The following is a 27545-nucleotide window of genomic DNA, read 5'->3' as shown; positions in this document are numbered from 1 at the left end:
ACAAATAACAAACCACATGGTTGCTTGATTTTGATTTAATACCATTCCTAAAGTTCTAAGTGCAATTTGCAATCAAACAATTGTGATCAGATTCAGATATGAATGCAATAAGGCCATAAGGCCACGAGTATGATCAGGTCTAGAATTATTAACCTAGAATGCAACAAGGCCACACTGCCACAATTCAGATTTGGTTTCAAAATAATCTAGACTAGGTTATTAGGGTTTCAGTTTAAACAAGTCAAGCAATCTCAATTTATTCAGATTCAAATTTAAACAATCTTAATCAATAGTTCTAGGTGATCAATCAATCAATCAATATTCAATTTTAAACAATAAAAATTGATTTTTCAATTTTAGGGTTTTAGGGATTTTCGAAATTTGATCTTAGATCAAGGAGATTTGATTTAAGATTCAAAAACCTTTAAGGCTTTGATTTTAATTCATCAATGGATCAATCTCGATTCTAGGATTTAGGGGATCGAACTTATTCGAGCTTCGATTTACTCTTTAGGGATTGATCTATTATCCTATGTCTTTCATCTTAGAGATTAGGTTTTAGGGTTTCAATCTTTACAAACAACCAGATTCGATTCTTATATTTTCAGAATTTGAATTACCTTTAGTTTGATAATTGTTGAAACCGGACCACCAAAGATGAACCTCTAGCTGGGACGAACGGACACGAGCCGATCGCTGTCGGATCGCGAACGGCTGAGACGGAGAACGTGCGCCTATCGCTATCGGGTCTCGGACGGTACGCTTGCAGTCGGGATCGCGAGCTGAGGCTGAGACGTACGCAAGCTGAGGATGAGACGGGAACGCGAGCTGAGGCTGAGACGGAACAAGGAACGCCTAGGGTTAGGGTTCGTCGGATTAGGGTTAGATGAATGCGCCGACTAGATTTAGGGTTTTAGGGTTTGCGATTTTGGTTTCTTAGGCTCAGGGTGTTTAGAGACTATCGTGCTGATAACGTATTGTGAAACTTAGGATTTAGAGCTGTAAGTTTATGTATATTATTAATCATAACATAATGTGCCCTTATATATGGAAGTTTACAAAAAAATAAATGGAAAGACATAATATGAAAAGATTACAAATCATAAACATAAAGAGAAAAGAAAATAGGGTTTCCTTTTCTCTAACTAAAGTAAGCTGCTTTTCTCTCTCTATGCCGTGATCGCCTCTCTTTTTCTAAGTGTATGCGCCGGTTATAGACCAGAGTGGTTATGGACATCGATTAATTGATTTATAACATCTATCGACTTGATACAAACTGAAACGTTATCCCCAAGATGAAAGTTGTTAGTTTATTCCAACAAAGCATGTCAAATTACGAGCTAAGAGGCGGCTAAAGACTAAGTAAAGACATAAGGACGGTTCACACAAATTTAAAAGCTTCATTGTCTGGAAACGACAACACACTTTAGACAAAAAGCTAAATATCAAATTAATTAATATACTAACTTAGCTTAACGTGGCCAAGATAGCTTATACTTTTTGGCTTCACTACTAGATTAGATTAAATTAGATTAATTAGGAAGACATCATCCAGCAACAAGAAGAAAAAAACGATTATATTCGAAATATAAAATGGGGGAAAAGTTACTAATACATTATTGCTAAAGTGATTAAACAGAAAAAGTTAAATTGCTAAACTAATTTGTTAGAGTTAAGAATCATTTTAGTTGCATTATCTTTTGTTTTTTTAATATATAGTTTTAGAATTTTCCTAATTTTAAATTTTCGTTTTTAGGAATTTAGGAATCTGAAATAGTTGGGACGATTTCAAATAATTAAAAATGTTCATTTTTTAAAAAGGAAAAAGTATTTTTTGATTCTGTGTGTGTGTTGGTTAAAGCAAATTAAGCTCTTATTAAAATGAATAATTAAAGCACTTAAAGACAATAATAAATGAACCAGAAGAAGGTGAGAGTGCTGCTCATGGACATGGTGGTTTCCCAGGAAAGGTAAGAGAGAGAGAGAAACAAATCGACGGAGACGAAGAAAGCACAAGAAGATAATACGGACACACTCTGATTCACTGAGTTTCATAGAGAGAAGACAAGGAGACATGCAAAACTAGTCTGTGACCTTTCTTCATCTTAGTTTCATCTAATTCTCAAAAAGGTTTTCTCTTTATCTATCTATATATCTATTCATCTCCCCTCTGTATCTGTAATCTCTTGTTTGAAAGGCTTTGGTGTTTAGTCTCTCTGTCAAAGTTTTCCCCTTTTTTGGTGTATCTGTCTTGTGGCGTGAGATTGATGTTGTTTTACCAAAAGTGATGACTGTCACAACTTGTGTTTTGTTTCTTGGTCGGAAAATTTCTAATTTCGGCCAATCGTCTCGATTTGGTTTTACTCAAGATAGTACTGTCGAATCAGAGTTCGTTTAGATATGACTTCTTATGTGGGTGGAAGTATATCAATTTAGAAACTTTTAAGTCTCTCTTTTATATCTTTTTTATTTATGTAGGTCTTCTTCATCATTCTTGTGTGAATAGCTTGATTAACGTTAGGCATCAGATGAGTAAGAAAGGTTCCACTTTGCCATACCTGAACACTAGCATCTCATGGGGTGGTATGATTTCAACTGAACCCCTAAGCCTGAAGGTGGTTGATGCAAGGCCTGAACATATGCATGCCACAAAGCAAATCAGTTTCCAGGACCAGGATTCACCTTCAACTCAGTCCACTTGTCAGTCTTACACTGAAGTTGCTAGTAGTGGAGATGATAAATCTTGCAGACAAATCTCCTTTTCAACCAAATCAGGTCAGTTTCTACTCGGTTTGTGTAATCTTCTATGTTAAAGACTCTTGCTTGATGTTTTGGCTTGATCTTGTTTGCTTATCAGATATTAGAGTGTTGGTATATGTTCAATACGTATGTTATTCACAAGAGAATCAATCATTTTGCTATAAAGAATGTTATCATCTCTCTCATTTTCTTGTCTAGGATCTGAAGAAACTCAGCGGAAGGTATCTGCGACTCATACTAAACCATGCGCAATGACATCATTCCCGAACATGCACTTTGCTCCTCCGCAGGTACTTGTAAACTTTTAATTTGTAATAAAAGCAATCATCTAATGGTGGACTGATACCTTATATCATACATGGTGCAGACTAATTTCTCATTTCACTATGCTGATCCACATTATGGTGGTTTGTTAGCTACACCTTATCTTCCACATGCACCGGTTAGTAAGACCTTTCTTTAGTATACTTTCTTCGTCTGCCATGCGTTGCAGTGATCATAAGTCTCTTTATCTCTTTTGCAGACATGCAATCCCCAAATGGTGGGTATGGTTCCTGGTAGAGTTGCACTACCAGTGGAGATCACTGAAGCTGAGCCAGTCTTTGTCAATGCGAAGCAATACCATGCAATCATGAGGAGGAGGCAGCAACGTGCCAAGCTTGAGGCTCAGAACAAACTAATCAAAGCAAGAAAGGTATAATAAGCACCAACAAAAGCTTCTCATCTATAATGCTATGCTCATCTCTGTTTTTCTTTATTGCAACAGCCGTATCTTCATGAATCACGACATGTCCATGCTCTTAAAAGGCCAAGAGGATCCGGTGGAAGATTCCTCAACACCAAAAAACTTCTTCAAGAATCCGAGCAGGCTGCTGCCAAAGAACAAGAACATGACAAGTCGGTCCAACAGGCAAACTTGTCTAGATTCAAAGCTCATGTGCTGCAGCACAACAAAGACCGTGGCGGATCAACCACTTCTGGCTCTGACGTTACATGTGTTTCCGACGGTGCTGATATCTTCGGACACACTGAATTCCAGTTTTCAGGTTTCCCAATCCCAACACAGACTAACCGAGCTATACTTGTTCATGGTCAGTCCAATGACATGCATGGAGGTGGGGACTTGCACCATTTCTCTGTCCATATCTGAGACATTGGATCTTTTGGTGTTGTTTCAATGTTTCCCACCTAAAGGGGAAGTCATCCTTGGCTACTACTACTAGTTCTCTTGCTTGTTGTTACTTTTTTATGTTTCAATTTCACTTTATGTGTGTTAAAATATCACAACAAGAACAAGAACTACCAAAATCTTCAGTTTGAAAACACTTTTAATCTTCTCTTACTATCTCTTGTGTAAACTAGTGCTTTGATTCTGTATGAACATGATAAATAAATAAAACAGATTCTGCATTCCACTCCATGGACGTGTAAGATACATTTCTGAATATCTTACAATCTAGTTGACAATGTTTGATATACATTTAATGAAGAATCTTGTAGTTTATATAGTATAAAATTATTTGTTTTTTCTGTAAACTTGAATTAAGAAAAGAGGTTGAAAGATTCTACTTTTGAGTCTCACTTATCAGTTTGAGAAGATGTCATCACACACTTAAAAATACTTGAAAATATTACCATATCTTGGACATGTTCATGAATAAAAATATCAAAGCCATCTGTTACCAATTATTTCCTATAAATTTATTTGAATAAGGTAAGAAGAAACCCAGCATCGGTAAGAAACTCAATTCTCTTAAAACATAGTTTAGCTGGTTAAAGGTATTATCCACTTAAAAGTTAACAGCTGTGTTATTTGGTTTCTTATAAGAAACGCACGTCTCTCCAAAACCAATCGATCCTTCGCCTTTCTCCTCTAATTTTCACTGTTTCTTATTTCTAACTATTATTTTAACGTGAGAGACGTGACTAGAGACGAGCCGCTATGCCCTAAGATTCTGCTCCTCAATAGTTGACTTTTGTAGTTATGTGACAGATACAAACTTGTGTTCCTGAAACACTAACAATGATCATACATAAAAACAAAAGACAGCATTTTCAATTAATTAAAGACACAATCAAACCTGTAAATCACTTTCCAAAAGTGATTCATGACTTGCTGATTATAACATATTGCCAAATCAAGTCTTGTCCAACAAAGTCTTACAAGTCATCATTTATCATACCGGTTTAATAGCACGGTTATGGAGAACCGATCCAAGCAAATGAGGGAGGAATGAACATTTCTTAACAACCGACTTTGAACACATTCCTTACAATATGACTGGAAGCAAAGGAAAGAGCAGAACAGCTAAACAAATAACAAAGATCGGTAAGAAAAATAAAAGACATTTCAACAAAGATTCTTCCATGTGGTTTCTCTGAGCTGTCAACACTATGATTTAGAGCAAAACCCGTCATGGTTCTTAGCCGAAAGCCGTTTCAAGAACTCGTAGGTAGTAATCATAAAGAATAACATTAGAAATGAATAGTGAAAAAAAATGCAGAAGAATAAAATTATAAGAATGTAAAAGAAAATTATTACTTATCAATACTAGTAAGAAACAAATTTATTCTATATTCCTCTAGAATAAAAGAATGAAAAAGATCAATACTAGTAAGAAACAAATTTATTTTATATTCTTCTAGAATAAAAAAAATGAAACAGAAAAATTATTCTTAATAAATGGTAAAAAAAATTAAGAATAGCAAGAAATGCGTTATTTACTTTCATTCGTTGGTCACCAGTTAGACCCATAGTAGTTGCAGACATTGACATTGAAGCACATTTTGGTCGCAATCCTCTATAACAAGCTGTCCAACCACCTTCCCTAACCAAGTTTCTCACCGTCTGTCCAATACTCGACCAAAGCAATACAGATCAGAATAGCTTACAGAGCATTGGTGTTCTGATTCACATGCCAGGATGGAGACTGATAATGCTTGAGCATTGAAAGTCTGTGAAGCATCTGGCTGGTATCAGATTCATTCTCAACTGCAGCTGCGGTCTGCATATAATAATAACAACCAGAATTGGATAAAGTGAGCTATTGGAAACACACAAAAAATAAATAAATAAATAACAATTACCGCTCGGCAGTATTGGCAGATGATTGGTATATTTGAAGAAGCATCGTTGTTCTCAGTGGTGCTCGAACCACCAACCTCCAGAGGAGTTGCCCATGCAAGTTTTAGCCTCTGATCGTAGATGAATAGGAACTTGGAGAGCGCTTGAAAGGCCATCTCTGCTCCTTCTCGGGTGGTGAATGTGTCTAGGGCACGGCTTTCCCAGGCAAAGAAGCTGACAGATTTGATCACGCCATAAGCAGCAAATTTGTCTATTATGCCGTGCTCGAGGATTCTCATCGTGTTTTTAATAAATCCACGGATGGCAAGTGCTGTGATGCTTTTATCCTCTGGCGGTTCCAAAGGAGTGCCTATACCAGCATCATCTTCATGTTGATGGCTGTGAAGAAAGAATCAGAAACTACTCAATCTGAGTGCAAAAAATATACTAAAGCATTAAGGGGAAAAGACTAACATAGCATAAGTTGAGCACAAGATAATAAATGATCACAATGAAGCAATAAAGAAGAAGATAAGATTAGATTACCGAGTATTATTTATGTTGTTGTGGCTGGGGAATGGAAACTTCGTAACACTACTTGCCCAGTAGCAGAAACGCCAGGCACGCTCCCTTGTATTGCGGAAAGCACCACTACAAGAAAACACAAAATTAGCGACGAAATGTAACGAGGAAAATAAGTCCTCGTAAATGTATGTCTTATTTACGAGAACCTTACGAGGAAAAAACAAATCAGCGTAATTTCGTCGTAAAATAACGACAATAAAGTTTCGTCGTAAAAACAACGCAATTTAACGTGGTTTTTACGAGAAAACAAGATTTCGTCGTAAAGTAGACATAAATATAAAGAGGAATTTACGAAAAAATATTTTAAGTCTAGTTTGCGTCGAAATTTATGATTAATTAATTTTAGCAGGTTGATTATAACGATCCAGATTACCCCAAATGGTTTCATGAATTAATTCAAAACTAAGTCTGTGTCCTTTCTTCATCGTCGTTTCATCTAATACTCAAAAAGGTTTCCTGGTCTTCTATCAATCTCCCTCTGTATCTGTTGTCTTCTTGTTCGAAAAGCTTTGGTGTTTAATCTCTCTGTCAAAGTTTTCCCCTTTTCGTTGTATCTGTCTTGTGGCGTGAGATTGATGTTGTTTTACTGATTTGGTAATCCTTTCATCTCAAGTCAACGCCCTTTTTGCCAAAAGTGATGACTTGTGTTTTGTGTTTTGTTTCTTGGTCGGAAAATTTCTAATTTCGGCCAATCGTCTCGATTTGGTTTTACTCAAGATAGTACTGTCGAATCAGAGTTCGTTTAGATATGACTTCTTATGTGGGTGGAAGTATATCAATTTAGAAACTTTTAAGTCTCTCTTTTATATCTTTTTTTATTTATGTAGGTCTTCTTCATCATTCTTGTGTGAATAGCTTGATTGACGTTAGGCATCAGATGAGTAAGAAAGGTTCCACTTTGCCATACCTGAACACTAGCATCTCATGGGGTGGTATGATTTCAACTGAACCCCTAAGCCTGAAGGTGGTGGATGCAAGGACTGAACATATGCATGCCACAAAGCAAATCAGTTTCGAGGACCAGGATTCACCTTCAACTCAGTCCACTTGTCAGTCTTACACTGAAGTTGCTAGTAGTGGAGATGATGAGCATGATTATTGGGAGGTTCTTAGGGTAGAGTTCTTAGCGGAATATAAGAATCCGTCTCTTAACTTTAACTAAAAAAACTAAGAACCGTCTCTTAAAACTCTTATTTAAGAGCCGGTTCTTAACTTTTTTAGTTAAAAGTTAAGAGACAGGTTTTTATATTCCGCTAAGAACCCTAGCTTAAGAAATCTTGCAGACAAATCTCCTTTTCAACCAAATCAGGTCAGTTTCTACTCGGTTTGTGTAATCTTCTATGTTAAAGACTCTTGCTTGATGTTTTGGCTTGATCTTGTTTGCTTATCAGATATTAGAGTGTTGGTATATGTTCAATACGTATGTTATTCACAAGAGAAACAATCATTTTGCTATAAAGAATGTTATCATCTCTCTCATTTTCTTGTCTAGGATCTGAAGAAACTCAGCGGAAGGTATCTGGGACTCATACTAAACCATGCGCAATGACATCATTCCCGAACATGCACTTTGCTCCTCCGCAGGTACTTGTAAACTTTTAATTTGTAATAAAAGCAATCATCTAATGGTGGACTGATACCTTAGATCATACATGGTGCAGACTAATTTCTCATTTCACTATGCTGATCCACATTATGGTGGTTTGTTAGCTACACCTTATCTTCCACATGCACCGGTTAGTAAGACCTTTCTTTCGTATACTTTCTTATACATCTGTCCATGCTACTTTATATATGCTATTTTATTTATGTGTTTTCTTGTAGTGCACGCATGGCATGCTCACTTTCTCTTCTCAACGGATCATCGTTGCAGAGCACGCCCCTTTCAAATGTTCTTTGAGGTTTTACTTTTGGTGTTCTTCTTCTTCCAATGGTATCAGATCCATCATCATTCTGCATGCTTGTAATCAATCAATAATCGCCAGCTAGACGCTATATCAGAAGAATAACAATCAATATCGTCAGCTAGACTCCAGATACCAAAGTCTCCAAACAGAACATCAATAATAATAAAAAAAGACATGAGATCTGAAATAACAAGCAACACGACATTCAAAGATTGTTTTGAGAGTTGGAATTTACCACTTGCGCGAAGCAACAAGCTCAGCTTAGATATTCGGAGCTTTCCTCCCGTCCAAAGGATAACAATTCAAGATAATCCATGATTCTCCTCTCCTCTCCTCCACTGATTTATCCTCTCTTATATCAATCACGTCGGACTAATTATAATATGACGCTACTTTATATATGCTATGCTAGGGCAAAGTCGGTGGTGGATTTGTGTCTATTTGTAAATTAAACCCCAAGCTTTCCACAAAGATGCAAAATCAACTTATTCCCTTTTTTTTTTATAACTACAAATCAGACCTTCATTATTACAATACTTAGTAGTTACGGATGGAATATATTTGTCTAAAACGATTTTTTTCCACGTCAGAAGTTTCGTATACTAACAGTTCCACCCAATTTGAAAGTTTGAAAACCGAACCCATATGGCTTCGGTTATTCATCAATCGAGTGGTTCATAAGAGGTAACGAAACCGAGAAACCAGAAAAATAACCCGACCAGAGATTCGATATGTTAACCCGGTTGGAATCCATTTTTTTTAAAACTCCCAGTTATACGAACCCTAAAAACCACATTATTTAAGGTTAGTTTTTAATAATGTTTCTCCTTTAATATATAACTAGATTAAAAAGGAGGATACATTTTTTGTATATAAAAAAATTATATATAACCATAATTATTTTTTGTGGTTCTGATAATTCAGGTACGTCTACGTCTGATAATTCAGGTACAATGGTTGTACATATTGACTCTTGCTCTTTTAGAGTGTTGGTATATGTCAATGGTCATGTTATTACAAGCGAATCAATCATTTTTCTTTCCTTAAAGAATGTTACCATCTCTCTCATTTCCTTGTCTAGGATCTGAAGAAACTCAGCATAAGGTATCATCGACTCATACTAAATCAGGTGCAATGACATCATTCCCGAACATGCACTTTACTCCTGCGCATGTACTTGTGAGTCTTTAATGTGTGATAATAGCAATCATCTGATGGTGGACTGATACCTCATATCATACATGGTGCATGCTAATTTCTCATTTCACTATGTTGATCCACATTATGGTGGTTTGTTAGCTACAACATATCTTCCACATGCACCGGTTAGTAAGACCTTCCTTTCGTATACTTTCTTATACATCTGTCCATGAGATTTCAAGTCTCTTCATCTATTTTGCAGACATGCAATCCCCAAATGGTTGGTATGGTTCCTGGTAGAGTTGCACTGCCAGTGGAGATCACTGAAACTGAGTCAGTCTTTGTCAATGCGAAGCAATACCATGCTATCATGAGGAGAAGGCAGCAACGTGCCAAGCTTGAGGCTCAAAACAAACTAATCAAAGCCCGGAAGGTATAATAATAAGAACCAACAACAGCTTCTCATTTAGAAAGCTATGCTCATATTTGCTTTTCTTACTGCAACAGCCGTATCTTCATGAATCTCGACATGTCCATGCTCTTAAAAGGCCAAGAGGATCCGGTGGAAGATTCCTCAACACCAAAAAACTTCTTCAAGAATCCCAACAGGCTGCTGCCAAAGAACAAGAACGTGACAAGTCGGTCCAACAGGCAATGAGGCAAACATGTCTAGATTCCAAGCTCATTTGCTGCAGCACAACAAAGACCGTGGTGGCTCAACCACTTCTGGCTCTGACATCACATCTGTTTCCGAAGGTGCTGATATCTTCGGAAAAACTGAATTCCAGTTTTCGGGTTTCCCAACAACTTAGACTAACCGAGCTATGCTTGTTCATGGTCAGTCCAATGACATGCATGGAGGTGGGGACTTGCACCATTTCTCTGTCCATATCTGAGACATTGGATCTTTGGTGCTGTTTCATGTTTCCCACCAAAAGGGGAAGTCATCCTTGGCTACTACTACTACTAGTTCTTCTGCTTGCTGTCACTTGCTACTTTTCCATTTCACTTTATCTATTGTTTTAAGACATCACCACAAGAACTACCAAAATCTTCAGCTTGAAAATACTTTTAATCTTCGCTTACCATGTCTCCTTGTGTAAACTACTGGTTTGATTCTGTATGAAGATGATAAATAAAAACACAGATTCTGCTTTCCACTCCATAGACGTGTAAGAGACATTTCAATTTTCTGAATATTTTACAATCTAGTTGACAAAGTTTGATAAACATTTAATGAAGAATCTAGTAGTTTATACAGTATATAAGATTATTTATTATTCTGTAAACTTAAATTTAAAAGGAGGTTGAAAGATTCTACTTTGAGTCTCATTTATCAGTTTGAGAAAATGTCATCACACACTTAAGATACTTGAAAATATTGCCATTTCTTGGACACGTTCATTAATAAAAAGTATCAAAGCCGTCTGTTTCCAATTATTTCCTATAAATTATTCTGAATAAGGTACGAAGAAACGTAAGATTCTGCTCCACAATACGTTGACTTATGTGACAGATACAAACTTGTGTTCCTCAAACACTAACAATGATCATAGATAAAAACAAAAGACAGCATTGCCAAATTTGATGCAAGAGTATGAATTGCCCAAGTCTTACAAGTCATCATTTATCATACCGGTTTAGTAGCACGGTTATGGTGAACCGATCCAAACCTAGAATCCAAGCAAATGTGGGAATAAACATTTCTTTATTTAGAAACAACTGGATTTTAACACATTCCTTACAATATGACTGGAAAAACAAAAGAGAAAGCAGAACAGCTAGACAAGAACAAGAACAAGAAATATAGATAACATTTTCTCTATGTGGTTCTCTGAGCTGTTAAACAACTATGATTTAGAGTAAAACCCGTCATGGTTCTTAGCGGAAAGCCGTTTCAAGAACTCGTAGGTAGTGATCATAGTCGTTGCAGACATTGACATTGAAGCACATCTCGGTCCCAACCCTCTGTAACACGCTGTCCATCCACCTTCCCTAACCAAGTTCCTCACCGTCTGTCCAATACTCGGTCCACCACGCTTCCCATTGCTATCTTCCCCATCAAGAACCTGCAACCTCGTCTTGATTGTGTCCAGCGGCATCGTAATCAAAGCAGAAACACTCCCAGCAATCGCAGCACTTACTCCCTGAACAGCCATTACCGTTTTCGAGTCCGGTTTAATCGCGTTCCCATTCTCTCCGTCCTTCTTACAAACATAACACCCAACTCCACCCCAAACCATCCTCTGCGCAACAGAGTAAGACGCCCACCAGACAGCATTAGACGGAGCGTAAGTCAGAATCGATATCCCAAACCCTCTGTACAACCCCTTAACTCCATCAGCTCTCACGATCTTCTTGAAAGCATCGAACCCGTTAACGTAATTACAACACCTAAGACCGCTGCTTCCTTGAACCATAAGCCTCTGGCTCACAACATCGACAGGAGTCCAAACAAGCTGAGCAGCCATCGCAGCCGTTAACCCGCCAACCGCATTAGCAGCAGCAGAGGCTTTACCCTCAGTAAAACCTAACCCGACAGCAGCAGAGCCTACGCTACTCTTGGTAACCTCCAAAGCCGTCATGTACAAGGCACGTGCAGGGATAGTTCCCATCAGAGAAGTGCCAAACCCTCTATACAACCCCCTCAAGCCTTCGTGCCTGACGAGAGTAAACGCGCCTCTGATACAAGAGCCCTGAGAATGATGACACACTTGCTGACGAGTCTTCATCAACACGGCAGGGTAAAGAGCTCCGGAGACCCCTGAGAACAGAGCCGCTCCCAAAACGAAGAACTTTGACTTGTCGAGCATCTCCCAGTTGATGTCAGCAGGGATGTGAATCTCTTGCGCCGACGACGATTCTTCCTCGGCCGTACTAAGATTCATCTTCCCCAGCTTCTTTTAACACAGACCCAGAAACAAAAAGGAACAAGCTTTCGATCTCTATTTACAAACCGAGTTAGGAAAGACCAAAACTTTCTAAAAAGGGAAAGATTAGATTCGCCGAGTAATCAAAAAGGGAAAGGTTTTTTCAGAAGATTAGATTAGGCATTTTTTGCGCCTGTGGAACCATGTCTTGGATGGGAAACGATCAGAGAGGAGAAGACCGTGCGGATCTAACAACATCACTCAACGATTCCCAAACAGAGAACAATCATCCTATAATCTTTCACCGTTTCCTTTGCCGGAGATAATCCAATAAGCTCACCAATACGAGAGACGGGATGTTAGAGAAAGAAACGAAGAGAGAAGCGAGCAACGAAAATGCGACCTTATACTGTTATAGAGCGAGACTAGGGTTCTGTTTTTTTTCTTCCGGTAAAGAAACGAAATCGAGATTCCGGTTTATAGCTGAACCGGCTTTGTTTTATCCGGTTCGATTAACCGGTTTTATCTTTTCGTAACGAAATGCTTTTCACTTTTCAAGAAAGTGTATGGCTGCGTAAAATCAGATCGCTGGCACCTGACACGTGTCAGTTGGAGAGGATCGACGGCAGAGATACAGATAAGGTACAAAAATAGTCATCGAAATCAACGGTTAAGATCTTTTTGAGAGGGTGGGGGAGAAGAGAGAGAAAGTGAATCTGTTTTTGTTTGATATGGATAAGATGACGTGGTGTCCATATCCTTCGGTCGTTGGGCGGACACAGGTTTGGAAGGAAAACAAGGAGCAGGAGTCAGTGTGTGTAGAGATGAGTCACGTGATCTTTTCAGACAAACTCACGTGACCTCACTTGTGCATGATTCTTTTTTTTACAGTTCCACCATCCCTCCAGCCTTTTATTGTGCATAAAGAATATCTTTTGTGTAGGGTTATCATTTCATTGAGATGCTAAATTTCATGAACAGTGGTGGTCCTAGAACAAGAAACCACCAAACATCAACAGAAATCATTTTTGCTGTCGTTGTTTCATTTAAAGTGACATTGTGAGTGTCATACATTTGAGATTCAAATCTATATATTAAATAACGTTTTTTTCTGAAATAAGCATTAAACAAACCTACATTACTCCACATATGAAATTTATACATCGTTGATCATTTATCTTCAATAGATTTTACTGGGGAAAAGGTTATAGACTAAATCTTTTGTCAAAGAAAAAGTTATACTCCCTCCGTTTCATAATACTTGATGTTTTGTAATAGTACACAAAGATTAAGAAAATTACATTTCCCTAGAAAAATATTTTAAAGATATAATTTTAAAATCAGTTAACCAATTATAAAAAAGACTGTAAAATCTAATTGGTTGAACAGTTTCCAATAAAGTTAAAATTAACCTTAAAATCTCAAAACTTACTTAAAACTTCATGTAAATTGAAACAAAACAAAACTTCTAAAACTTCATCTATATTGAAACCGAAGGAGTATTCGGTAGGAACTGATTCCAAAAAGTATATTAGCATTATGATGGGCTGGGCCAACTATGATCGGATCAAATTCCTAATAATGTTGGTTGTATACATTGTACATGGGCTAAATCAACCATAGTTTTTAGCCCACCACAATGCTTCTATTTGTAAGATCCACTTTTATTGGTTCAGAACATTTTCCATGTCTTAAGTAACAAATAAAAATTTGCGTCCATATTGTATGTAAGCTAAATTAAAGTATACAAATACAACCTCCTATGCAAAAATGAAATGGCAGTGAATGTTGAAGAGATCGATTGAAAGGCTAATGTGCTGATAATGGGCTTAACAAAGTGGGAAACCGAGTACAATCAATCAACAAGAACACATCTTTCTTCGGCTTCTTCAGATTTGTTTTGGTCTCCAAAATGGAGAAGCTCGAGAAACTAATTCACAAAATATATAAAGATTGTTTGGTTATCGCTATGATGGGCTAAAGTTGTATACACCACATACAAAATACAAAAATTCGTAGACGAAACTAAATACTTAAGAGAGAAAAAACACAACACAATATACTTCATATACACACCAAAAAAGGGATCGACAATCAAGAATGAAACACTACACACCAAAAATGGGATCGACGATCAAGAATGAAACACTCCAAAAAAGAGAAATCAACGTCTGTACGCATGGTGGGCCGAGGCCTCAAAAGGATTTAATAAACCCGTTTAAGATTCGGATTCGGGTCCTAAATTGGATCTCCCTCTTTTCACGGAGTTCATCTTCTCCCACTTGAGTCCAGCTCTGAACCTCGCTATGAAGTCATCAGCCTTGGTATCCACATCGGGGCTCGGACAGAACATACTCCCCACTGAGCTTGATTGAGCTACATCAGGATCATCATCAGGCTCTTCGGAGCTTATGCTGACGTTGCTTGCCATCCTGACGTAATCTCCACGCTTCACGAATTTCCACGCCGGCATTTTGAACGGCGGAGGAGGCGGCGGCGGGGGGATCGGCATTAATGGTGATTCGCTTCCAATGCATATGAATTGAGTTGCTTCTGATGGAGAATTGTGTGTCTTCGCCATTGATGCGCGTGATTTATAGTTCCGATGAGGTGGAGGCGGCGGAGGCGGCGGAGGAGGCGGAGGAGGCGGTGGAGCTGAATAGGTTATCTTGCTTTTGCCTTTTTTAGACGAGAAGAGTCCTTGGAAGAAAGGTGGTGGAGGAGGCGGGGGAGGAGGATGCGGCGGTGTATAGTCGAATGGATGATCGGAGCCGAAGAGTAAATCGAGACCGTCGATGCTCTGTTGTCTCTGTTTCTTCTTCTTTCTCCGTAGAGCAATCAGAAAGTCCTTACTTGCTCCGCCTTTCTTCCTCTCCTCTTTACCAATCTTTTCATACACCGTCGCCGGAGCTGGAACCGGAGTAACCAGAGGCGTCGCCGCCACAGGATCACCTCTCTCCTTCTTCTCTTCCTTTGCAGCAGCAACATCTTGGTACACTGTCTTTGTCCTCCTCTTCGCTGGCTTCGACGGTGGAGGAGCACGAGGCGGAGACGGCGTAGCAGGAAAAGGATACGGCGGAGCAGAAGGCAGAGGCCGCGGATTAGAAGGCGATGTTAGCTCTTCTACTACTTCAACTTCCGCCGTCGCAACGACCTCAACTTTCTCAGTATCAGAACCGCCGCCATCTTCTTGATTTCGATTGGTCGGATCTAAAGCTTCGTAACGGCATTGACTTACACGTGTATCGTCGTAAAATCTCCACCGTTCATCGGATTCGAATTCTCTGAGCCGCAGATCTGGATACGAGCTACTACTACGTAAACTGCTATACCTCTTGTACACCGTCTGATCAGGAAACTGATCACCGATCCAATAACGCGGCGTAGCTACACCGTTAGATACACTGCCTCGATCGATGATGACGTCATTGTTTTTACTGAGTTCTTGATTGTGGTGATTGCTTTCTTCGTTGCCGGTGTTGCGGCTGAGGAAACCGCAGATGACGGCGAAGAGGACGAGAACGAAGTTGAGATAGTCCCAGCTTTTACGGACCAAATGCGGTCGGAGAAACTGTGAAACAGAGTTGAAGAATGGAGGGATGATGAAGTAGACTATGAGGATCGCAGCGGCTCCGGCGAAGAATGCTTGTGTGGCGACGGTGGTTGCGCGGCCGCCGAGACTAGAGGTGCGGCGGAAGTAAGTGTTATTGCGGCGGGATTGAAGCCAGAACGGCGTAGACGCGTCTCCTTCTTCTTCTTCCATACGCTTCCTTTAGGATTTTAAAAGAATTTTTTTTTTTTTGTGAGGAGTTGTTGGTTTCAATGATGCTGTAATAATGTTTGCTTTATATGCTTTGCTTCTTCTGTTTAGATTTTTTTTTCTCTGGATTACTACTTTACTTAACACCTTCCTTGCAAATAAATATGTTTTTGTCTTGAAGTGTTAGACATGTTACTTGTAAGATATGTTATAACTTATAAGGAAAGTTATGTGTAAAATTCTTCATTTCATATATTTTATTCATGCTATCAATTAATTACATGTGCAGATACATTTAACGTAGTAGATATTTGAACAAAATGTATAATGATCTAATTAGTACTTGACTACACCTTTACTAAGTCACCCATGAAAATGAAACTATTCAACTTAAATTTTCAAAATATATTCCCTTTTACCCTTCTTATAATAACGTTTTTTTTTCTTCTTCTCACCGTTTATATAGTACTACCATGTTTGAACTTGGTAGCAAAATATGTGAATCCACGAGAATTTGGACATGTATCTAGAAACTTTTGTTATATTTTTTCAAAACTTGTTTCTGTTATAAACAAGCTGGAAAACGGTGATAATTTGCTTGTGAATGTTGGAAGTGAAATTACAAAGCTTTTGATACAGCTGGATTAGATGAAGCAAACACATATTGGTACGCCAAAATTGTTCAACGTAGTCGTATATGTATAACGTGTTATTAAACACGTTTTCTATACGAAAACTAAAAGGCGTAATTAGCATGTTAACTTGTAATTTCGAATAAAATATGTGTTCAAATTTATATTTATCGAAGATTCTAATAATTAGCATTTCTGGTCAAAGGGGAACGAAGAGGAGAGAGCCGGCGCTATAGTTGCCCCAACCGTCAACTTCAAATATTTATATTATCAACCTTTTGTTATTTTTTTTGCTTTCTTCCCTGCAAAAGAAGATTATCTAAAAATGATATCAACTTTCTATAATCTAGATTATATTGTGGACAAAAAACCTAAATTCTATTACAATGCACAGTAGATTTTTGCCTTCACTGTCTGGTTCACTTAGTGAAAAAAATACATACTAACCCTTTTAGCTATGGAAACAATTAAAATATGAGAAAAAGGAAACGAAACACAAAAACCGTGAACGGCAGGATTCGAACCTGCGCGGGCAAAGCCCACATGATTTCTAGTCATGCCCGATAACCACTCCGGCACGTCCACTTGTTGACTACCAGTGCATTGTCTAGAAATATATTACGGAAATAAAACTAAACATCAACTCAGAAACCGTTATCTACAACTCTAGCATTCTGGCCCTCTCTATATACAATACTGTAAGTTACAGAACATAAAAAGACATTAATCTATAGAGGTTAGAAAAAAGGCAAAAAGGGTTAATGTGGCATAGTTTCAATTACAGTTTCATTAGCCACATCACAAAACATTACAACATGTTCATCTACTTCAATACCCAAAATGAAAGAAGGAAAAGCAACATTATATTGGCCTATTTCTTCTTAATACATACGAATCCAACTTTCCATAGAGAAAAAAAGGAATGTACTTATAATTAGCTATGCATCATCATCATCATCTTCTTCTTCAGTCTTTACTCTAACAATATTGAGTAAATTATATGTAGAAACATGTCGAAATTAGATCTCTTACGATCTAAAATATTAAGAAGATTCTGCAAACTTACCCCAGTAAAAAAGGAAAAAAAGTAATCATCATCAAGCCTCGTTCAAGCTCTGGTCTTGAACTTTCTTTGAGCTTTCAAGTCAACCACAATGATGGAGATGTTATCTTTGCTTCCTTTCTGAAGAGCAAGCACCGAGAGGTACTCAGCCGCCGCTTGGCAAGCTGGATCCGTTCCTTTGCCTCTCTCCGCTAGTGGAGGTGCACCGTGCTTCTTGTGCCACATCAAGATCCGTTTCCTCGCTACTTCACAGACTTCTTGGTTGCTCATTACGTCCCAAAGACCATCACTGGCTATTATTAGACAATCATCTTCTCGTGACCTAGGCATGAACGTCACTTCAGGTTCCGGGATCACATATGGCTTCAGGTATCTGTCACCTGCAATATGGTCCAGAGAAGGAAACACACAACAAAGGATCTAATGGTATAGTGCTTGTGATGTGCCATAGATGATATTAATAAGCCATTCAAAGATGCATTAGTGGTGATCAAGAGAAGTATTGCTTACCAAGGGACCTAGACATGGCGAGAACACCAAACACACGAGCGCCTTGCCACTGTATAACTTTCCCACCAGCGTTCTCTATTCTTGCATACTCATCCTCTCTATCTGGCTGTAAGAAACAAGAAAGAGGCGTCAAGAAAACTTCGTCAAGTCAGGTAAGCAAAAGAAAGAAGCTCAAATCTTACTTTGTGATCAACTGATAAGGGCATGGCTTCTTTGCCACGGTACAAAACCGCCCTGGAATCACCGCAGTTAGAAACCACTAAATGAGATGAACAAACCAAAGCAACCACAGCTGTTGACCCTACAGTCTCGGAGGCAACAGCCTCGAGAACCACATCAGAAGAACCACCAACAGCAGCAGCGGCTCTGCCGATTCTTCCTTCAATCTCACCGTCTACATTTAGAAAACAGCTAGTGAAGACTTTCTCCCACTGCACCTGCCTACCCTCTCCAGTGTTCCTCTTGCACAACTCGTCTTTAATGCGTTCTATCTCTTCAGCTAAAGCATAATGGAGTCTATCTCGGCAGTAGTCAGCAACCTATAAGAGCCATAATACAATTTAACAACCTCCATTTACTAAATATATTTAATATAGTCATTATAGCATTACCTGATAGCCTCCATGACCGTCATAAACACCGAAGAAATGACCAGTGAGGTGAGTGAGGCTTGGACTCATACCCTCATGATCTCCCATCAGCATTTTGATAGGTAACTTCAAGAAATGAGGCAGCACGGCGACAGCATCCTCCATCTCAGATCTATTACCTTGAATCGAAACCGTTCCCCAGAGAGGGATACAGTCTAGCTCATAGACGCTTCTCCCTCTCGCCACGTGGTTATTATTATTCTCTTCCGGCAACCTAATGACAACCTCTGAAGCTGTCACACCAGAACCATCTTCTATCTCAGTGTCCTGAATGAGAACTTGGGCTGTAGGAACCTGCTCGATGCTTGATTCCCCTAGGATGATGGCTTTAGCGAGAACTCTACCGTTTTCTATCTCCATGGACAAGCTTAGTTCAGATCCAGCGTCAACGACTAGTAAGCCTTCGCTTATGACAGCGCTAGTATCCTCCACCTCGTCTTCATCCACGACACTTCCATCACAGGACCCTTTCTTGGGTTGTTGTTCCTCCATGGTGGAATCAGGTAACAAGTCAGCTGCGTCGGTAACGTTCTTGAGCTGAGTGATGTCGACTGGTGATGAGTCACATATAGAGTTAGCTAAGCTGAGAGTCACTGCAACTGCTGGAGTCATCTCTTCCATCACAGAGAAAAATAAAAGAACCTTTTGTTTTTTTTGCTGCTTTAGAACGAACTGTTTTGTCTGCTTAAGACCACTCAATAGTTCGCATCTTCTTGGACTCTTCTAAGCAATGATTCATCATCTCCTCTTCCATTCGAGTTTTCTCGCCGGAGATGAACAGATCTGACGGATCCTCTTGTCTTTTTCTTCCACCCTATTGAGAGAGATCGTTAAAGAGATATATTTATTAATCACGACATTCGAATCAGTGACATCTTGAATCATTACAGAACATGGATGTTTCTGGATCTAAGTAAATAAAAAAGACAGCTTCTTCATCTTTTTTTTTTATTACCAAGAAAAATAAATAGAAATATTATTATTAAATAGAAAAAAGGTGAATTAAACTTTGCTATTAAGAAACTAAACACAAAAGCTTATAGAAAGAAGAAAAGAGATTCATAGCATATAAATCATCATCATCCAATTAAAAAGCTTACTCTATAAAGAAAACTTACAAGTTGAATCTCAAGAGACTCTCTCTCTATCAAAGCGCAAGAAGAAGACGAAGAAGAAGAAGAGGAGAGAGAAGAGGAGAATATTGTGTGGTTTGCTCTCTTTTCTCTCTTGTGTTTTTTTTTTAATGTGATTTTAATAAACAAAAATAAATAAAAGAGTATTTTATTTATTTATTTATTACAGAAAAATGAGTATTAAAGAAGGGACACGTATACACAAGTCCTTTTTGTTCTCCTTTTTGTCATTGTCCTTCTTAAGGTCGCTTCAGGCAACACCTGTCGATCTACCAACATCACCTATTATTTCTCTTCTTTTTTTTCCCACTCTATTATATCTTTTCTTTTTCTTTTTCTTTTTCTTTTAAAACAAATTAAATATGTTTTACATTTTTTTTTTTTTTGTCAACTTTGCAACATACTCCATCTGTTTCATAATACATAATGTTTTACTTCGATGCATAAAAATTAAGAAATTTTACTTTTTTAAAAATTAGTTTTAAAAATATAATTTAAAAATCATTCAACCAATTACATAAATGACTGCAATATCTAATTGGCTACACAATTTTCAATAAAGTTAAAAATAATATAAATATATCAAAACATCATCTACGAAACAATAAAAACTTTCTAAAACATCATTTATTATGAAACAGAGGGAGTATGTTCTCACCACCACGCGTAGAGATTTCGAAATACTAAATTTATTCATGCATAAAATATGCATAAATATTTTCATTACAGTTTCATAAAAAAATCTTGACGCGCAGACTTGTACATTGATTCTAAAATATATGATGGAATAGGTAACATTTGGATCAATTAATTACAAATATATGCTTGTTTTGGTTCTAATTGACAACTGTATGAGATGACTATATTATAGAATGTGAGAGTGTGAGATATGTGAAAATGAATTCTTGACGCGTTGATAATTTCACTAAATCCCTCTTTTTGTTAAAATATATTCCACTAGGAAAATTCGTTTTTATTTATGGTAATGGTTACACATATGAAATATGTATAAAGAGTTTCATTAAATCCCTCTTTTGTTAAATATATGTTTCACTGTTTTTATTAAAAGTATATAAAAGATTTTCACCAAGTCTTGACGCGTAGACGCATACACTGATTCTAAATGAAGATTATAAGATGGATAGGTAACATTTGGTTGAATAAATTAGTTACAGATAAGTGAGATTTTAAATAAAATATTCTTTTTAAGGATTTAATTATCATGACATATGTAATAAAATATATATTTTAAAAAATATATATATATTTATGTATCTGCATGTTTTAGTTCTATATGACAACTGTATGTGCTGAATATATAGAATGCGAGAATATGAGATATGTTAACAAATTGAAATCTTGACGTGTTGATAATTTGATACATATATGTTTAATGTGAGTATCTAAAAGGTTTTCACCAAGTCTTTTATTCTTATTTAACAAACTTTTCACCAAGTCTTCACGCGTACACGTATACATTGATTCTAAATAAGAGATTATAAGATGAATAGATGACATTTGGATAGATCAATCACAGTTAAGTGAGGTATAAATAACATATTATGAATTAAACAATGACATGTGTTTGCATGTATTAGTTCTAAATGCAACTATATGATCATGAATAGCTAGGTAGAATGTAAGAGTATGTGATATGTGAATGAATGAATGGAATCTTGACGAGTTGGTAATTTGTTCAACATAATCATGTTTTATTTTATATATATAATTTTCACTATAAACAGTTAATATAATCATGAGTCATTCAATGGATTTATTATACATTTGATCCAATTACATAAAACGAAATATTTTAGTATTTTACCACCTCGAAAAGGTAATATTGTTTGATGATTCACCTACCTATTATTGATATAACTCTTCTTTTGTTCCACTATATATACTCTTAGGAACTTGTCCATATATACAAGGTAAGAATAACACCAATTATTGTTACTAACAATGGAAAATTCACACTACACTCGTAGTGTCATATGGTTTGTCTTAAAACTAATCATGTTTCGAGAGACGTAAACGAAACTGTGATATGGCTAAAAGAGAGAAGTTGGAAGACGACAACTGAGAGAAAACAATATATATTTTGATCGTTAGCTTTTTAATTAGTTTATTTTTCTTCTTATTTTCTGGCTCTGTAAATGAGAAAATGCACCGTGTCCATATATATAGTGTAACAATTATGGTTTCTCATTTTCAAATTGTTAATCAAATATTTTGTAAATATGTATTTTAGATGATTAAAGGAAAAAATAATATATATTAAACAATAATTTGAAATTTGGAAGTTAAAACAAATGTTTGTTCTCGTGTTGATTGATGATTTGATTATTCTCCTAATACAAAAAGTGACGTAAAGATGATCTCATGTTAGCTTAAATTGTAATTGAACTTATGTTTCTTATAATATCGACATTATAGATATTAATTGAATTGCTTCGTATTATTAGTTTTGTTTACTTTTTTCATAAAAATCTTCTCTTGACAAGTGATATATTTGTAATTTATTCGTTATCTCTTGTAGTATTCATGCTTTTGTAGCTTCTGTCAGTCTAGAATATCTCTTTTCTTCGTTTGATCTATCTACCACCAAATGAAATTTAACTTTAGTCCTAGTGCACAGTACAAACATCCCCAGTCGTATTGATTGATAAACACCAACATTTTGATTTTTTCCTCCTAGATCAATCAGACAGCCACGTGGGCAGGTAGAAATCGGAATTATTGCGAAAGTCATCACTTTCAGAAAGACAAAAACACGTTGCATTTTCTCATTTACATACCATAATTGATTTAATCTTCACTAATCTCACGGTCGACCATAAATATTTGAGTTGATTTTCATAAATATTTGATTTAATTACATAAATATTTGATTTGAATATTTTTTTTGTAAAATATGCTAAAACATTTGAATAATAAAAATATAATTTATTTTAATATATTAACACTGTGTTATTTTTATTACTTATAAATTCAAGACGCTCAAAGTATATATTTAGCATGATTAGTTTTTAAAGCCTGAAAACATTATATTGAATGGGTAAAAAATAACAAAGTTACATTTTTAAAATAAAAAAAATAGGAAACATGAGCATGTGAAAAATGATGAATCTATCAGACTATCACCATATCGTTTTATAAAATACGTTCAAGAAAACATTGTTGTGCCCAAAAGTCAATTATGTAGTTCAAAAACATTATTAGATCGTAACATAAAACGCAACATACTATTCTATGCTTTTAGTCTAAAACGCATTATCCGGCTAATCTTACAAATCAAGACAAGAAAACCAACTTAATGTTAAGTAATGCATAACCGGACTTCGTTTGATTCGAAGTTTCAAACCGATAGCAACTTCCCAAAATAACACTTTCTAAATTATAAAGTTTAGATGTTTGTTCACAAGACTGTTGAGTCGTTTGAGAAAAAAAAACCTCCAAAATTAGCAAACACGCAAAACCACTCAAGCTTCTTCATTCTCAATAATAAAAGCGGAATCTGTTTCTTTATAGTTCTTTGTTTCTTCTTAGAAGTTGCAAAACCAAACGAAAGAAAAAAAAACACCATCGGTCTTGATTTTTAGATGTTAATGATAAATTAACAAGTATCATGGTTCGCTTGTGAAACACGCTATTAAAGTTTCTTGCGTAGCAAGTCTTTAACATGTCTGCAAGAAGAGTAGACAATGGCATAATCACGGTGATAGCCATTGATAAAGACAAGAACAGCCAACACGCTTTGAAATGGGCGGTTGAGAACATTCTTGTCGATTCTCCACACTGTGTCCTTCTCCACGTTGAACCTAAAGGCATAATCTCGATCTTTTACCTCTCATCATCAAAACAAAGAAATGTCAGATAACTCTAATGTGGTCATCTGTCTTGCAGAAGGAAATACAGGAGCACATATACAACGTGACAATCAAGATGATTCGCATCAGTTCTTTCTTCCTTTCAGAGGGTTCTGCTCTAGAAAAGGAGTTAGTGATACATCTCTCAATCTCCTTTATTGCAACAAAACACTTATGTTTCCATTACTTATTACACCAAACTGCTTGTTCAGATTATTCCCAAGGAGGTTCTTCTTAGAGAGATTGACATCTCTAATGCTATTGTCAGCTACATCACCAACAATTCCGTTTCAAATATCGTTGTTGGCGCATCTTCTCACAATGCCTTTTTCAAGTCTCTCTCGATTCTCATGCTCAATGATATTATCTCAACATTGGTTGTATATGAATACTAACATTAGTCCCTCTCTGTGATCAGGAAGTTTAAGAGTCCAGATGTTCCCACCACTTTGCTTAAAACGTCTCCAGAGACTTGCGCAGTCTTTGTTGTGTCAAAAGGTAAACTGCTAAAGAGCAAATCCGCAAGTCAGGCTCTGAAGCATCATCCCGTACAACAAAGTCTCTCTACTTTGTTGTACAATAACGAGCCAACCAGTTCCACCTATTCCAGTGATTCAGAGAGGTACATTCTAAACTTTCTCCCAACCATTTTCTAACCATGGTAGTAAAGACTGTTTGGTTAACATTTTGACAGGGAATCATTTGTATCTACACAACACAGCAAACCCATGTCAGATTTCTCCCAAACCAGTTCACCTCCTCGCATCTCATCAACGCAAACTCTGAGTGAGTTTTCACAGTCAGACACTGACACTGGAAGTTATGGTATGGTATCAACTGTGACTTCTTACACTATATCTCAAAGTTCCACTAGCAACGGAAGCTCCATCTCTTCAACATCCACGGTTAGTATCATCACACTCAAATAGAAGTTTAGTTTCTTACTATGTTCTGACATTTCCTTGATGAACAGGAGAGTCCACATGCGGTAACTTTCATGGAACAACAGGTTAAGTTTTTAGAAACATAAGACTTTGGTCCCGGATTTGCATAAACGTCAACATGATGTATGTTCTTTGCTATGTGTTTTTACAGAATCAAAATCTTGAAGCAGAAGTGAGGAGATTGAGACAAGAACTGAAGCAGTATAATCCCTCAAACAACAAAGAAAGCGTAAGCTGTTTCTTACCTTGAGTCCATTTTGATGACAATGTTGTTTTCTTTAGGTTCTTGGTGGATGAATAACTCACCAGGTATTGAACTATGTAGTCTCAAGAACATAAACTACCTAGAGCCAAAGGTGTTAGAAGATTAGACCAAGCAATAGAGATGCCTAGAGCATTGTCTGAGGAGAATCAGAAAAGGCTTTCAGCAATCCAAGCAGCTGAAATAGCAAAACAATTAGCAAAAATGGAGAGCCAAAAGAGAAAGTTACTTGAGATGCAAGCCAAGTTGGAGATACAAAGAATGGCAAGCAACGTCTCTTACAGACGTTACAGTATCAAAGACGTTGAAGGTGCTACCAATGGCTTCTCAGATTCCTTAAAGATCGGTGAAGGAGGGTATGGACCTGTGTACAAGGCCGTCCTCGATTACACTTCTGTCGCCATTAAAATCTTGAATTCTGGTATCACACAAGGCCTCAAACAGTTCCAACAAGAGGTTGAGGTTCTGAGTAGCATGAGACACCCTAATATGGTGATCCTCCTCGGTGCATGTCCTGAGTACGGTTGTCTTGTGTACGAGTACATGGAGAATGGAACGCTTGAAGATCGTCTCTTCTGTAAAGACGATACGCCTCCGCTTTCGTGGAGAGCAAGGTTCAGAATCGCTGCTGAGGTTGCCACAGGGCTTCTTTTCCTTCACCATGCGAAACCTGAGCCGTTGGTTCATCGTGATCTAAAGCCGGCAAACATTCTACTTGATAGACATTTCACTAGCAAGATTAGTGACGTTGGTTTAGCTCGTTTAGTACCTTCCTCTGTGGCTGATAGCTATAGTAACTATCACATGACTTCTGCAGCTGGTAAGAATCTAAACTTCTATCTCTTTTTTGATGTCAAAACATGGAAACTACGCATGGACAGTTCGGTTTTCAGTTTCGGTTCGGATATTTTTGGTTTTTCTTTTTCTAGTGATTTAGAAACCGTTCAGTTATTTACAAAATTCGGTTCGATTTGTTTGGTTATTTTGGTTTTTGGTTTTGTTCGAATAGCAAAATTAAGAACATGTTAATATCCGGAAAAAGAATTTGGGTCCAATTTGGTTTCGGATTAGTTCCATTTTTCGGGTAATTTAGGATAATATGGATAAAACTGTTGGATAATTTGAAAGTGCTAAATGTCAAGTTATTCGCATTGTTAGGATAAAAATTTAGGATAATTTAGAAATATTTTAGGTAAAAGAAATATTTGAGTAATTTAATTTTTTGGATAGTTCGGTTTATAAATCATATTCTTAGTATTTTTGGTTTTTTGGAAAATATAATTGATAATTTTAGGTATATAGTATGTATTTTAAAATTTTGGGTACCCATTTAGTTCTTGGTTCGGTTTCAGTTTTCTAGTTCCAGGAATATAGGATCCTGTCTGGTTATTTTTGAAATTCTGGTTATTTTTTAAATTCGATTCAGATATTTATGTGTGGTTCTTCAGTTCCTGATAAATGTGTGCAAGCTTACATAGAACCAGTGTTAATGTTTGTTTTCCCCTTTGTGGTATGAGAAAACAGGTACATTCTGTTACATCGACCCTGAGTACCAGCAAACCGGAATGCTGGGAGTGAAATCTGATCTGTACTCTTTTGGTGTGGTGCTTTTGCAAATGATAACAGCCATGCCAGCAATGGGATTAGGCCATAAAGTAGAGATGGCGGTTGAAAACAACAAGCTCAGTGAACTTTTCGATCCAAAGGTATCAGAATGGCCTGAGGAAGAGACTCTGGGGTTGGCTAAATTGGCTTTACAGTGCTGCGAGCTGAGGAAAAGAGACAGACCTGATCTTGCTTCTGTAGTGTTACCGGCTCTGAACAGGCTAAGAGAGTTTGCAAGAGAGGATCATGAACGTATCAAGGACAGAACATCTCATGTATCACAATCTAACTACTCGGATCCGGTTCCTTCCTCTCAGGTTAGTTTTTTAGAACCGTTCTGCTACACATCAGAACTATTCGAGTAACAGAATTTTTTAAAAAAACATTGACGTAGATTAGCAGGAAGCCAACTTTGGGAGTACCTGAGATCCACGGCCATCTTGATCAGTTAAAGACGCGTCGTCATTCAGTACCAAGAAGAAGCAGACGACCTCCAAGATCAGAAAGAGGCAGCCAGTACAAAGGCAACCGTTGGTCTTTTATGAGTTGTGCCCCTTCCAAAAGTTCAGTGGAGTGATGATCTCCCATAACATATAACATATTTTTATAGTCATAATAAGTCATGTAAAACTAAACTCTTCTTAAAGAAGATTTGTTTATTATTGGAAGTTCGTCTGACAGGAACAATGATTTTCTGTAATATTTTACTAAGCAACTGCAAAACATTGAAATTTGAAGACTTTTTGGAGTTTATTTGAGTTCATTGGTTGTCTTACATAATGTGTAAGAAG

At 37.1% G+C, this 27545-nt stretch overlaps 5 protein-coding genes, 1 non-coding gene and 1 pseudogene across 8 annotated transcripts; 3 read left to right on the top strand and 4 right to left on the bottom strand.

Annotated features, from left to right (window-relative positions):
- The first annotated feature begins 1912 nt into the window (after positions 1–1912).
- LOC106406270 (nuclear transcription factor Y subunit A-3) lies at positions 1913–4178 on the top strand. Its single transcript, XM_013846894.3, has 6 exons — positions 1913–2130; positions 2479–2775; positions 2959–3050; positions 3128–3202; positions 3284–3454; positions 3527–4178. The coding sequence occupies exons 2-6, from the start codon at positions 2529–2531 to the stop codon at positions 3908–3910; spliced, it is 969 nt and encodes a 322-aa protein (XP_013702348.1). The 5' UTR covers positions 1913–2130; positions 2479–2528; the 3' UTR covers positions 3911–4178.
- Positions 1930–10428, top strand: LOC106406272 (annotated as a pseudogene).
- A 717-nt stretch (positions 10429–11145) lies between these two features.
- Positions 11146–12763, bottom strand: LOC106406269 (solute carrier family 25 member 44-like). The gene has a single exon (XM_013846893.3). It carries the CDS (start codon positions 12342–12344, stop codon positions 11307–11309), a length of 1038 nt encoding a protein of 345 aa, XP_013702347.1. The 5' UTR covers positions 12345–12763; the 3' UTR covers positions 11146–11306.
- A 1574-nt stretch (positions 12764–14337) lies between these two features.
- Positions 14338–16272, bottom strand: LOC106403057. The gene has a single exon (XM_013843899.3). The coding sequence runs from the start codon at positions 16087–16089 to the stop codon at positions 14545–14547; it is 1545 nt and encodes a 514-aa protein (XP_013699353.1). The 5' UTR covers positions 16090–16272; the 3' UTR covers positions 14338–14544.
- A 949-nt stretch (positions 16273–17221) lies between these two features.
- On the bottom strand, positions 17222–17303 carry TRNAS-AGA. The gene has a single exon. It is a non-coding gene; the product is annotated as a tRNA-Ser (tRNA).
- A 184-nt stretch (positions 17304–17487) lies between these two features.
- Positions 17488–20222, bottom strand: LOC106406130 (protein phosphatase 2C 16). Of its 3 annotated transcripts, none has more exons than XM_048761391.1 (6): positions 20060–20222; positions 18903–19755; positions 18474–18830; positions 18292–18397; positions 17785–18161; positions 17488–17696 (listed from the first exon to the last, which is right to left on the bottom strand). In XM_048761391.1, the coding sequence occupies exons 2-5, from the start codon at positions 19560–19562 to the stop codon at positions 17827–17829; spliced, it is 1458 nt and encodes a 485-aa protein (XP_048617348.1). In that variant the 5' UTR covers positions 19563–19755; positions 20060–20222; the 3' UTR covers positions 17488–17696; positions 17785–17826. The 3 variants fall into 3 exon arrangements, with proteins under 3 accessions (XP_048617348.1, XP_048617349.1, XP_013702183.1); XM_048761392.1 differs by having other exon boundaries at positions 17488–18161; positions 18903–19492; positions 19584–19755; XM_013846729.3 differs by having other exon boundaries at positions 17488–18161.
- A 1258-nt stretch (positions 20223–21480) lies between these two features.
- On the top strand, positions 21481–27507 carry LOC106403279 (U-box domain-containing protein 35-like). The gene is made up of 9 exons (XM_013844125.2): positions 21481–23901; positions 23984–24072; positions 24156–24277; positions 24362–24565; positions 24638–24848; positions 24917–24952; positions 25039–25116; positions 25213–25969; positions 26674–27507. Exons 1-9 carry the CDS (start codon positions 23757–23759, stop codon positions 27117–27119), a joined length of 2088 nt encoding a protein of 695 aa, XP_013699579.1. The 5' UTR covers positions 21481–23756; the 3' UTR covers positions 27120–27507.
- The last annotated feature ends 38 nt before the right edge of the window (positions 27508–27545 follow it).

The sequence above is a fragment of the Brassica napus genome, chromosome C6, assembly GCF_020379485.1.
Source record: "Brassica napus cultivar Da-Ae chromosome C6, Da-Ae, whole genome shotgun sequence".
Classification (NCBI taxonomy): domain Eukaryota; kingdom Viridiplantae; phylum Streptophyta; class Magnoliopsida; order Brassicales; family Brassicaceae; genus Brassica; species Brassica napus.
The sequence above is the reverse complement of the archived record's forward strand: the minus strand, read 5'-3'. Positions and strand labels throughout refer to the sequence as shown.

Excerpts from the sequence above, each read along its gene's own strand:
- LOC106406270 (XM_013846894.3), top strand. The coding sequence starts at position 2,529 with ATGAGTAAGAAAGGTTCCACTTTGCCATACCTGAACACTAGCATCTCA. Across the intron at positions 2,776-2,958 it reads CTCCTTTTCAACCAAATCAG|GATCTGAAGAAACTCAGCGG; the intron begins GTCAGTTTCTAC and ends TTTCTTGTCTAG. Across the intron at positions 3,455-3,526 it reads AACTAATCAAAGCAAGAAAG|CCGTATCTTCATGAATCACG; the intron begins GTATAATAAGCA and ends TTATTGCAACAG.
- LOC106406269 (XM_013846893.3), bottom strand. The coding sequence starts at position 12,344 with ATGAATCTTAGTACGGCCGAGGAAGAATCGTCGTCGGCGCAAGAGATT.
- LOC106403057 (XM_013843899.3), bottom strand. The coding sequence starts at position 16,089 with ATGGAAGAAGAAGAAGGAGACGCGTCTACGCCGTTCTGGCTTCAATCC.
- LOC106406130 (XM_013846729.3), bottom strand. The coding sequence starts at position 19,562 with ATGGAAGAGATGACTCCAGCAGTTGCAGTGACTCTCAGCTTAGCTAAC. Across the intron at positions 18,831-18,902 it reads ACGGTCATGGAGGCTATCAG|GTTGCTGACTACTGCCGAGA; the intron begins GTAATGCTATAA and ends TGGCTCTTATAG. Across the intron at positions 18,162-18,291 it reads CGCCATGTCTAGGTCCCTTG|GTGACAGATACCTGAAGCCA; the intron begins GTAAGCAATACT and ends ACCATATTGCAG.
- LOC106403279 (XM_013844125.2), top strand. The coding sequence starts at position 23,757 with ATGTCTGCAAGAAGAGTAGACAATGGCATAATCACGGTGATAGCCATT. Across the intron at positions 24,073-24,155 it reads GGTTCTGCTCTAGAAAAGGA|ATTATTCCCAAGGAGGTTCT; the intron begins GTTAGTGATACA and ends CTGCTTGTTCAG. Across the intron at positions 25,970-26,673 it reads TCACATGACTTCTGCAGCTG|GTACATTCTGTTACATCGAC; the intron begins GTAAGAATCTAA and ends ATGAGAAAACAG.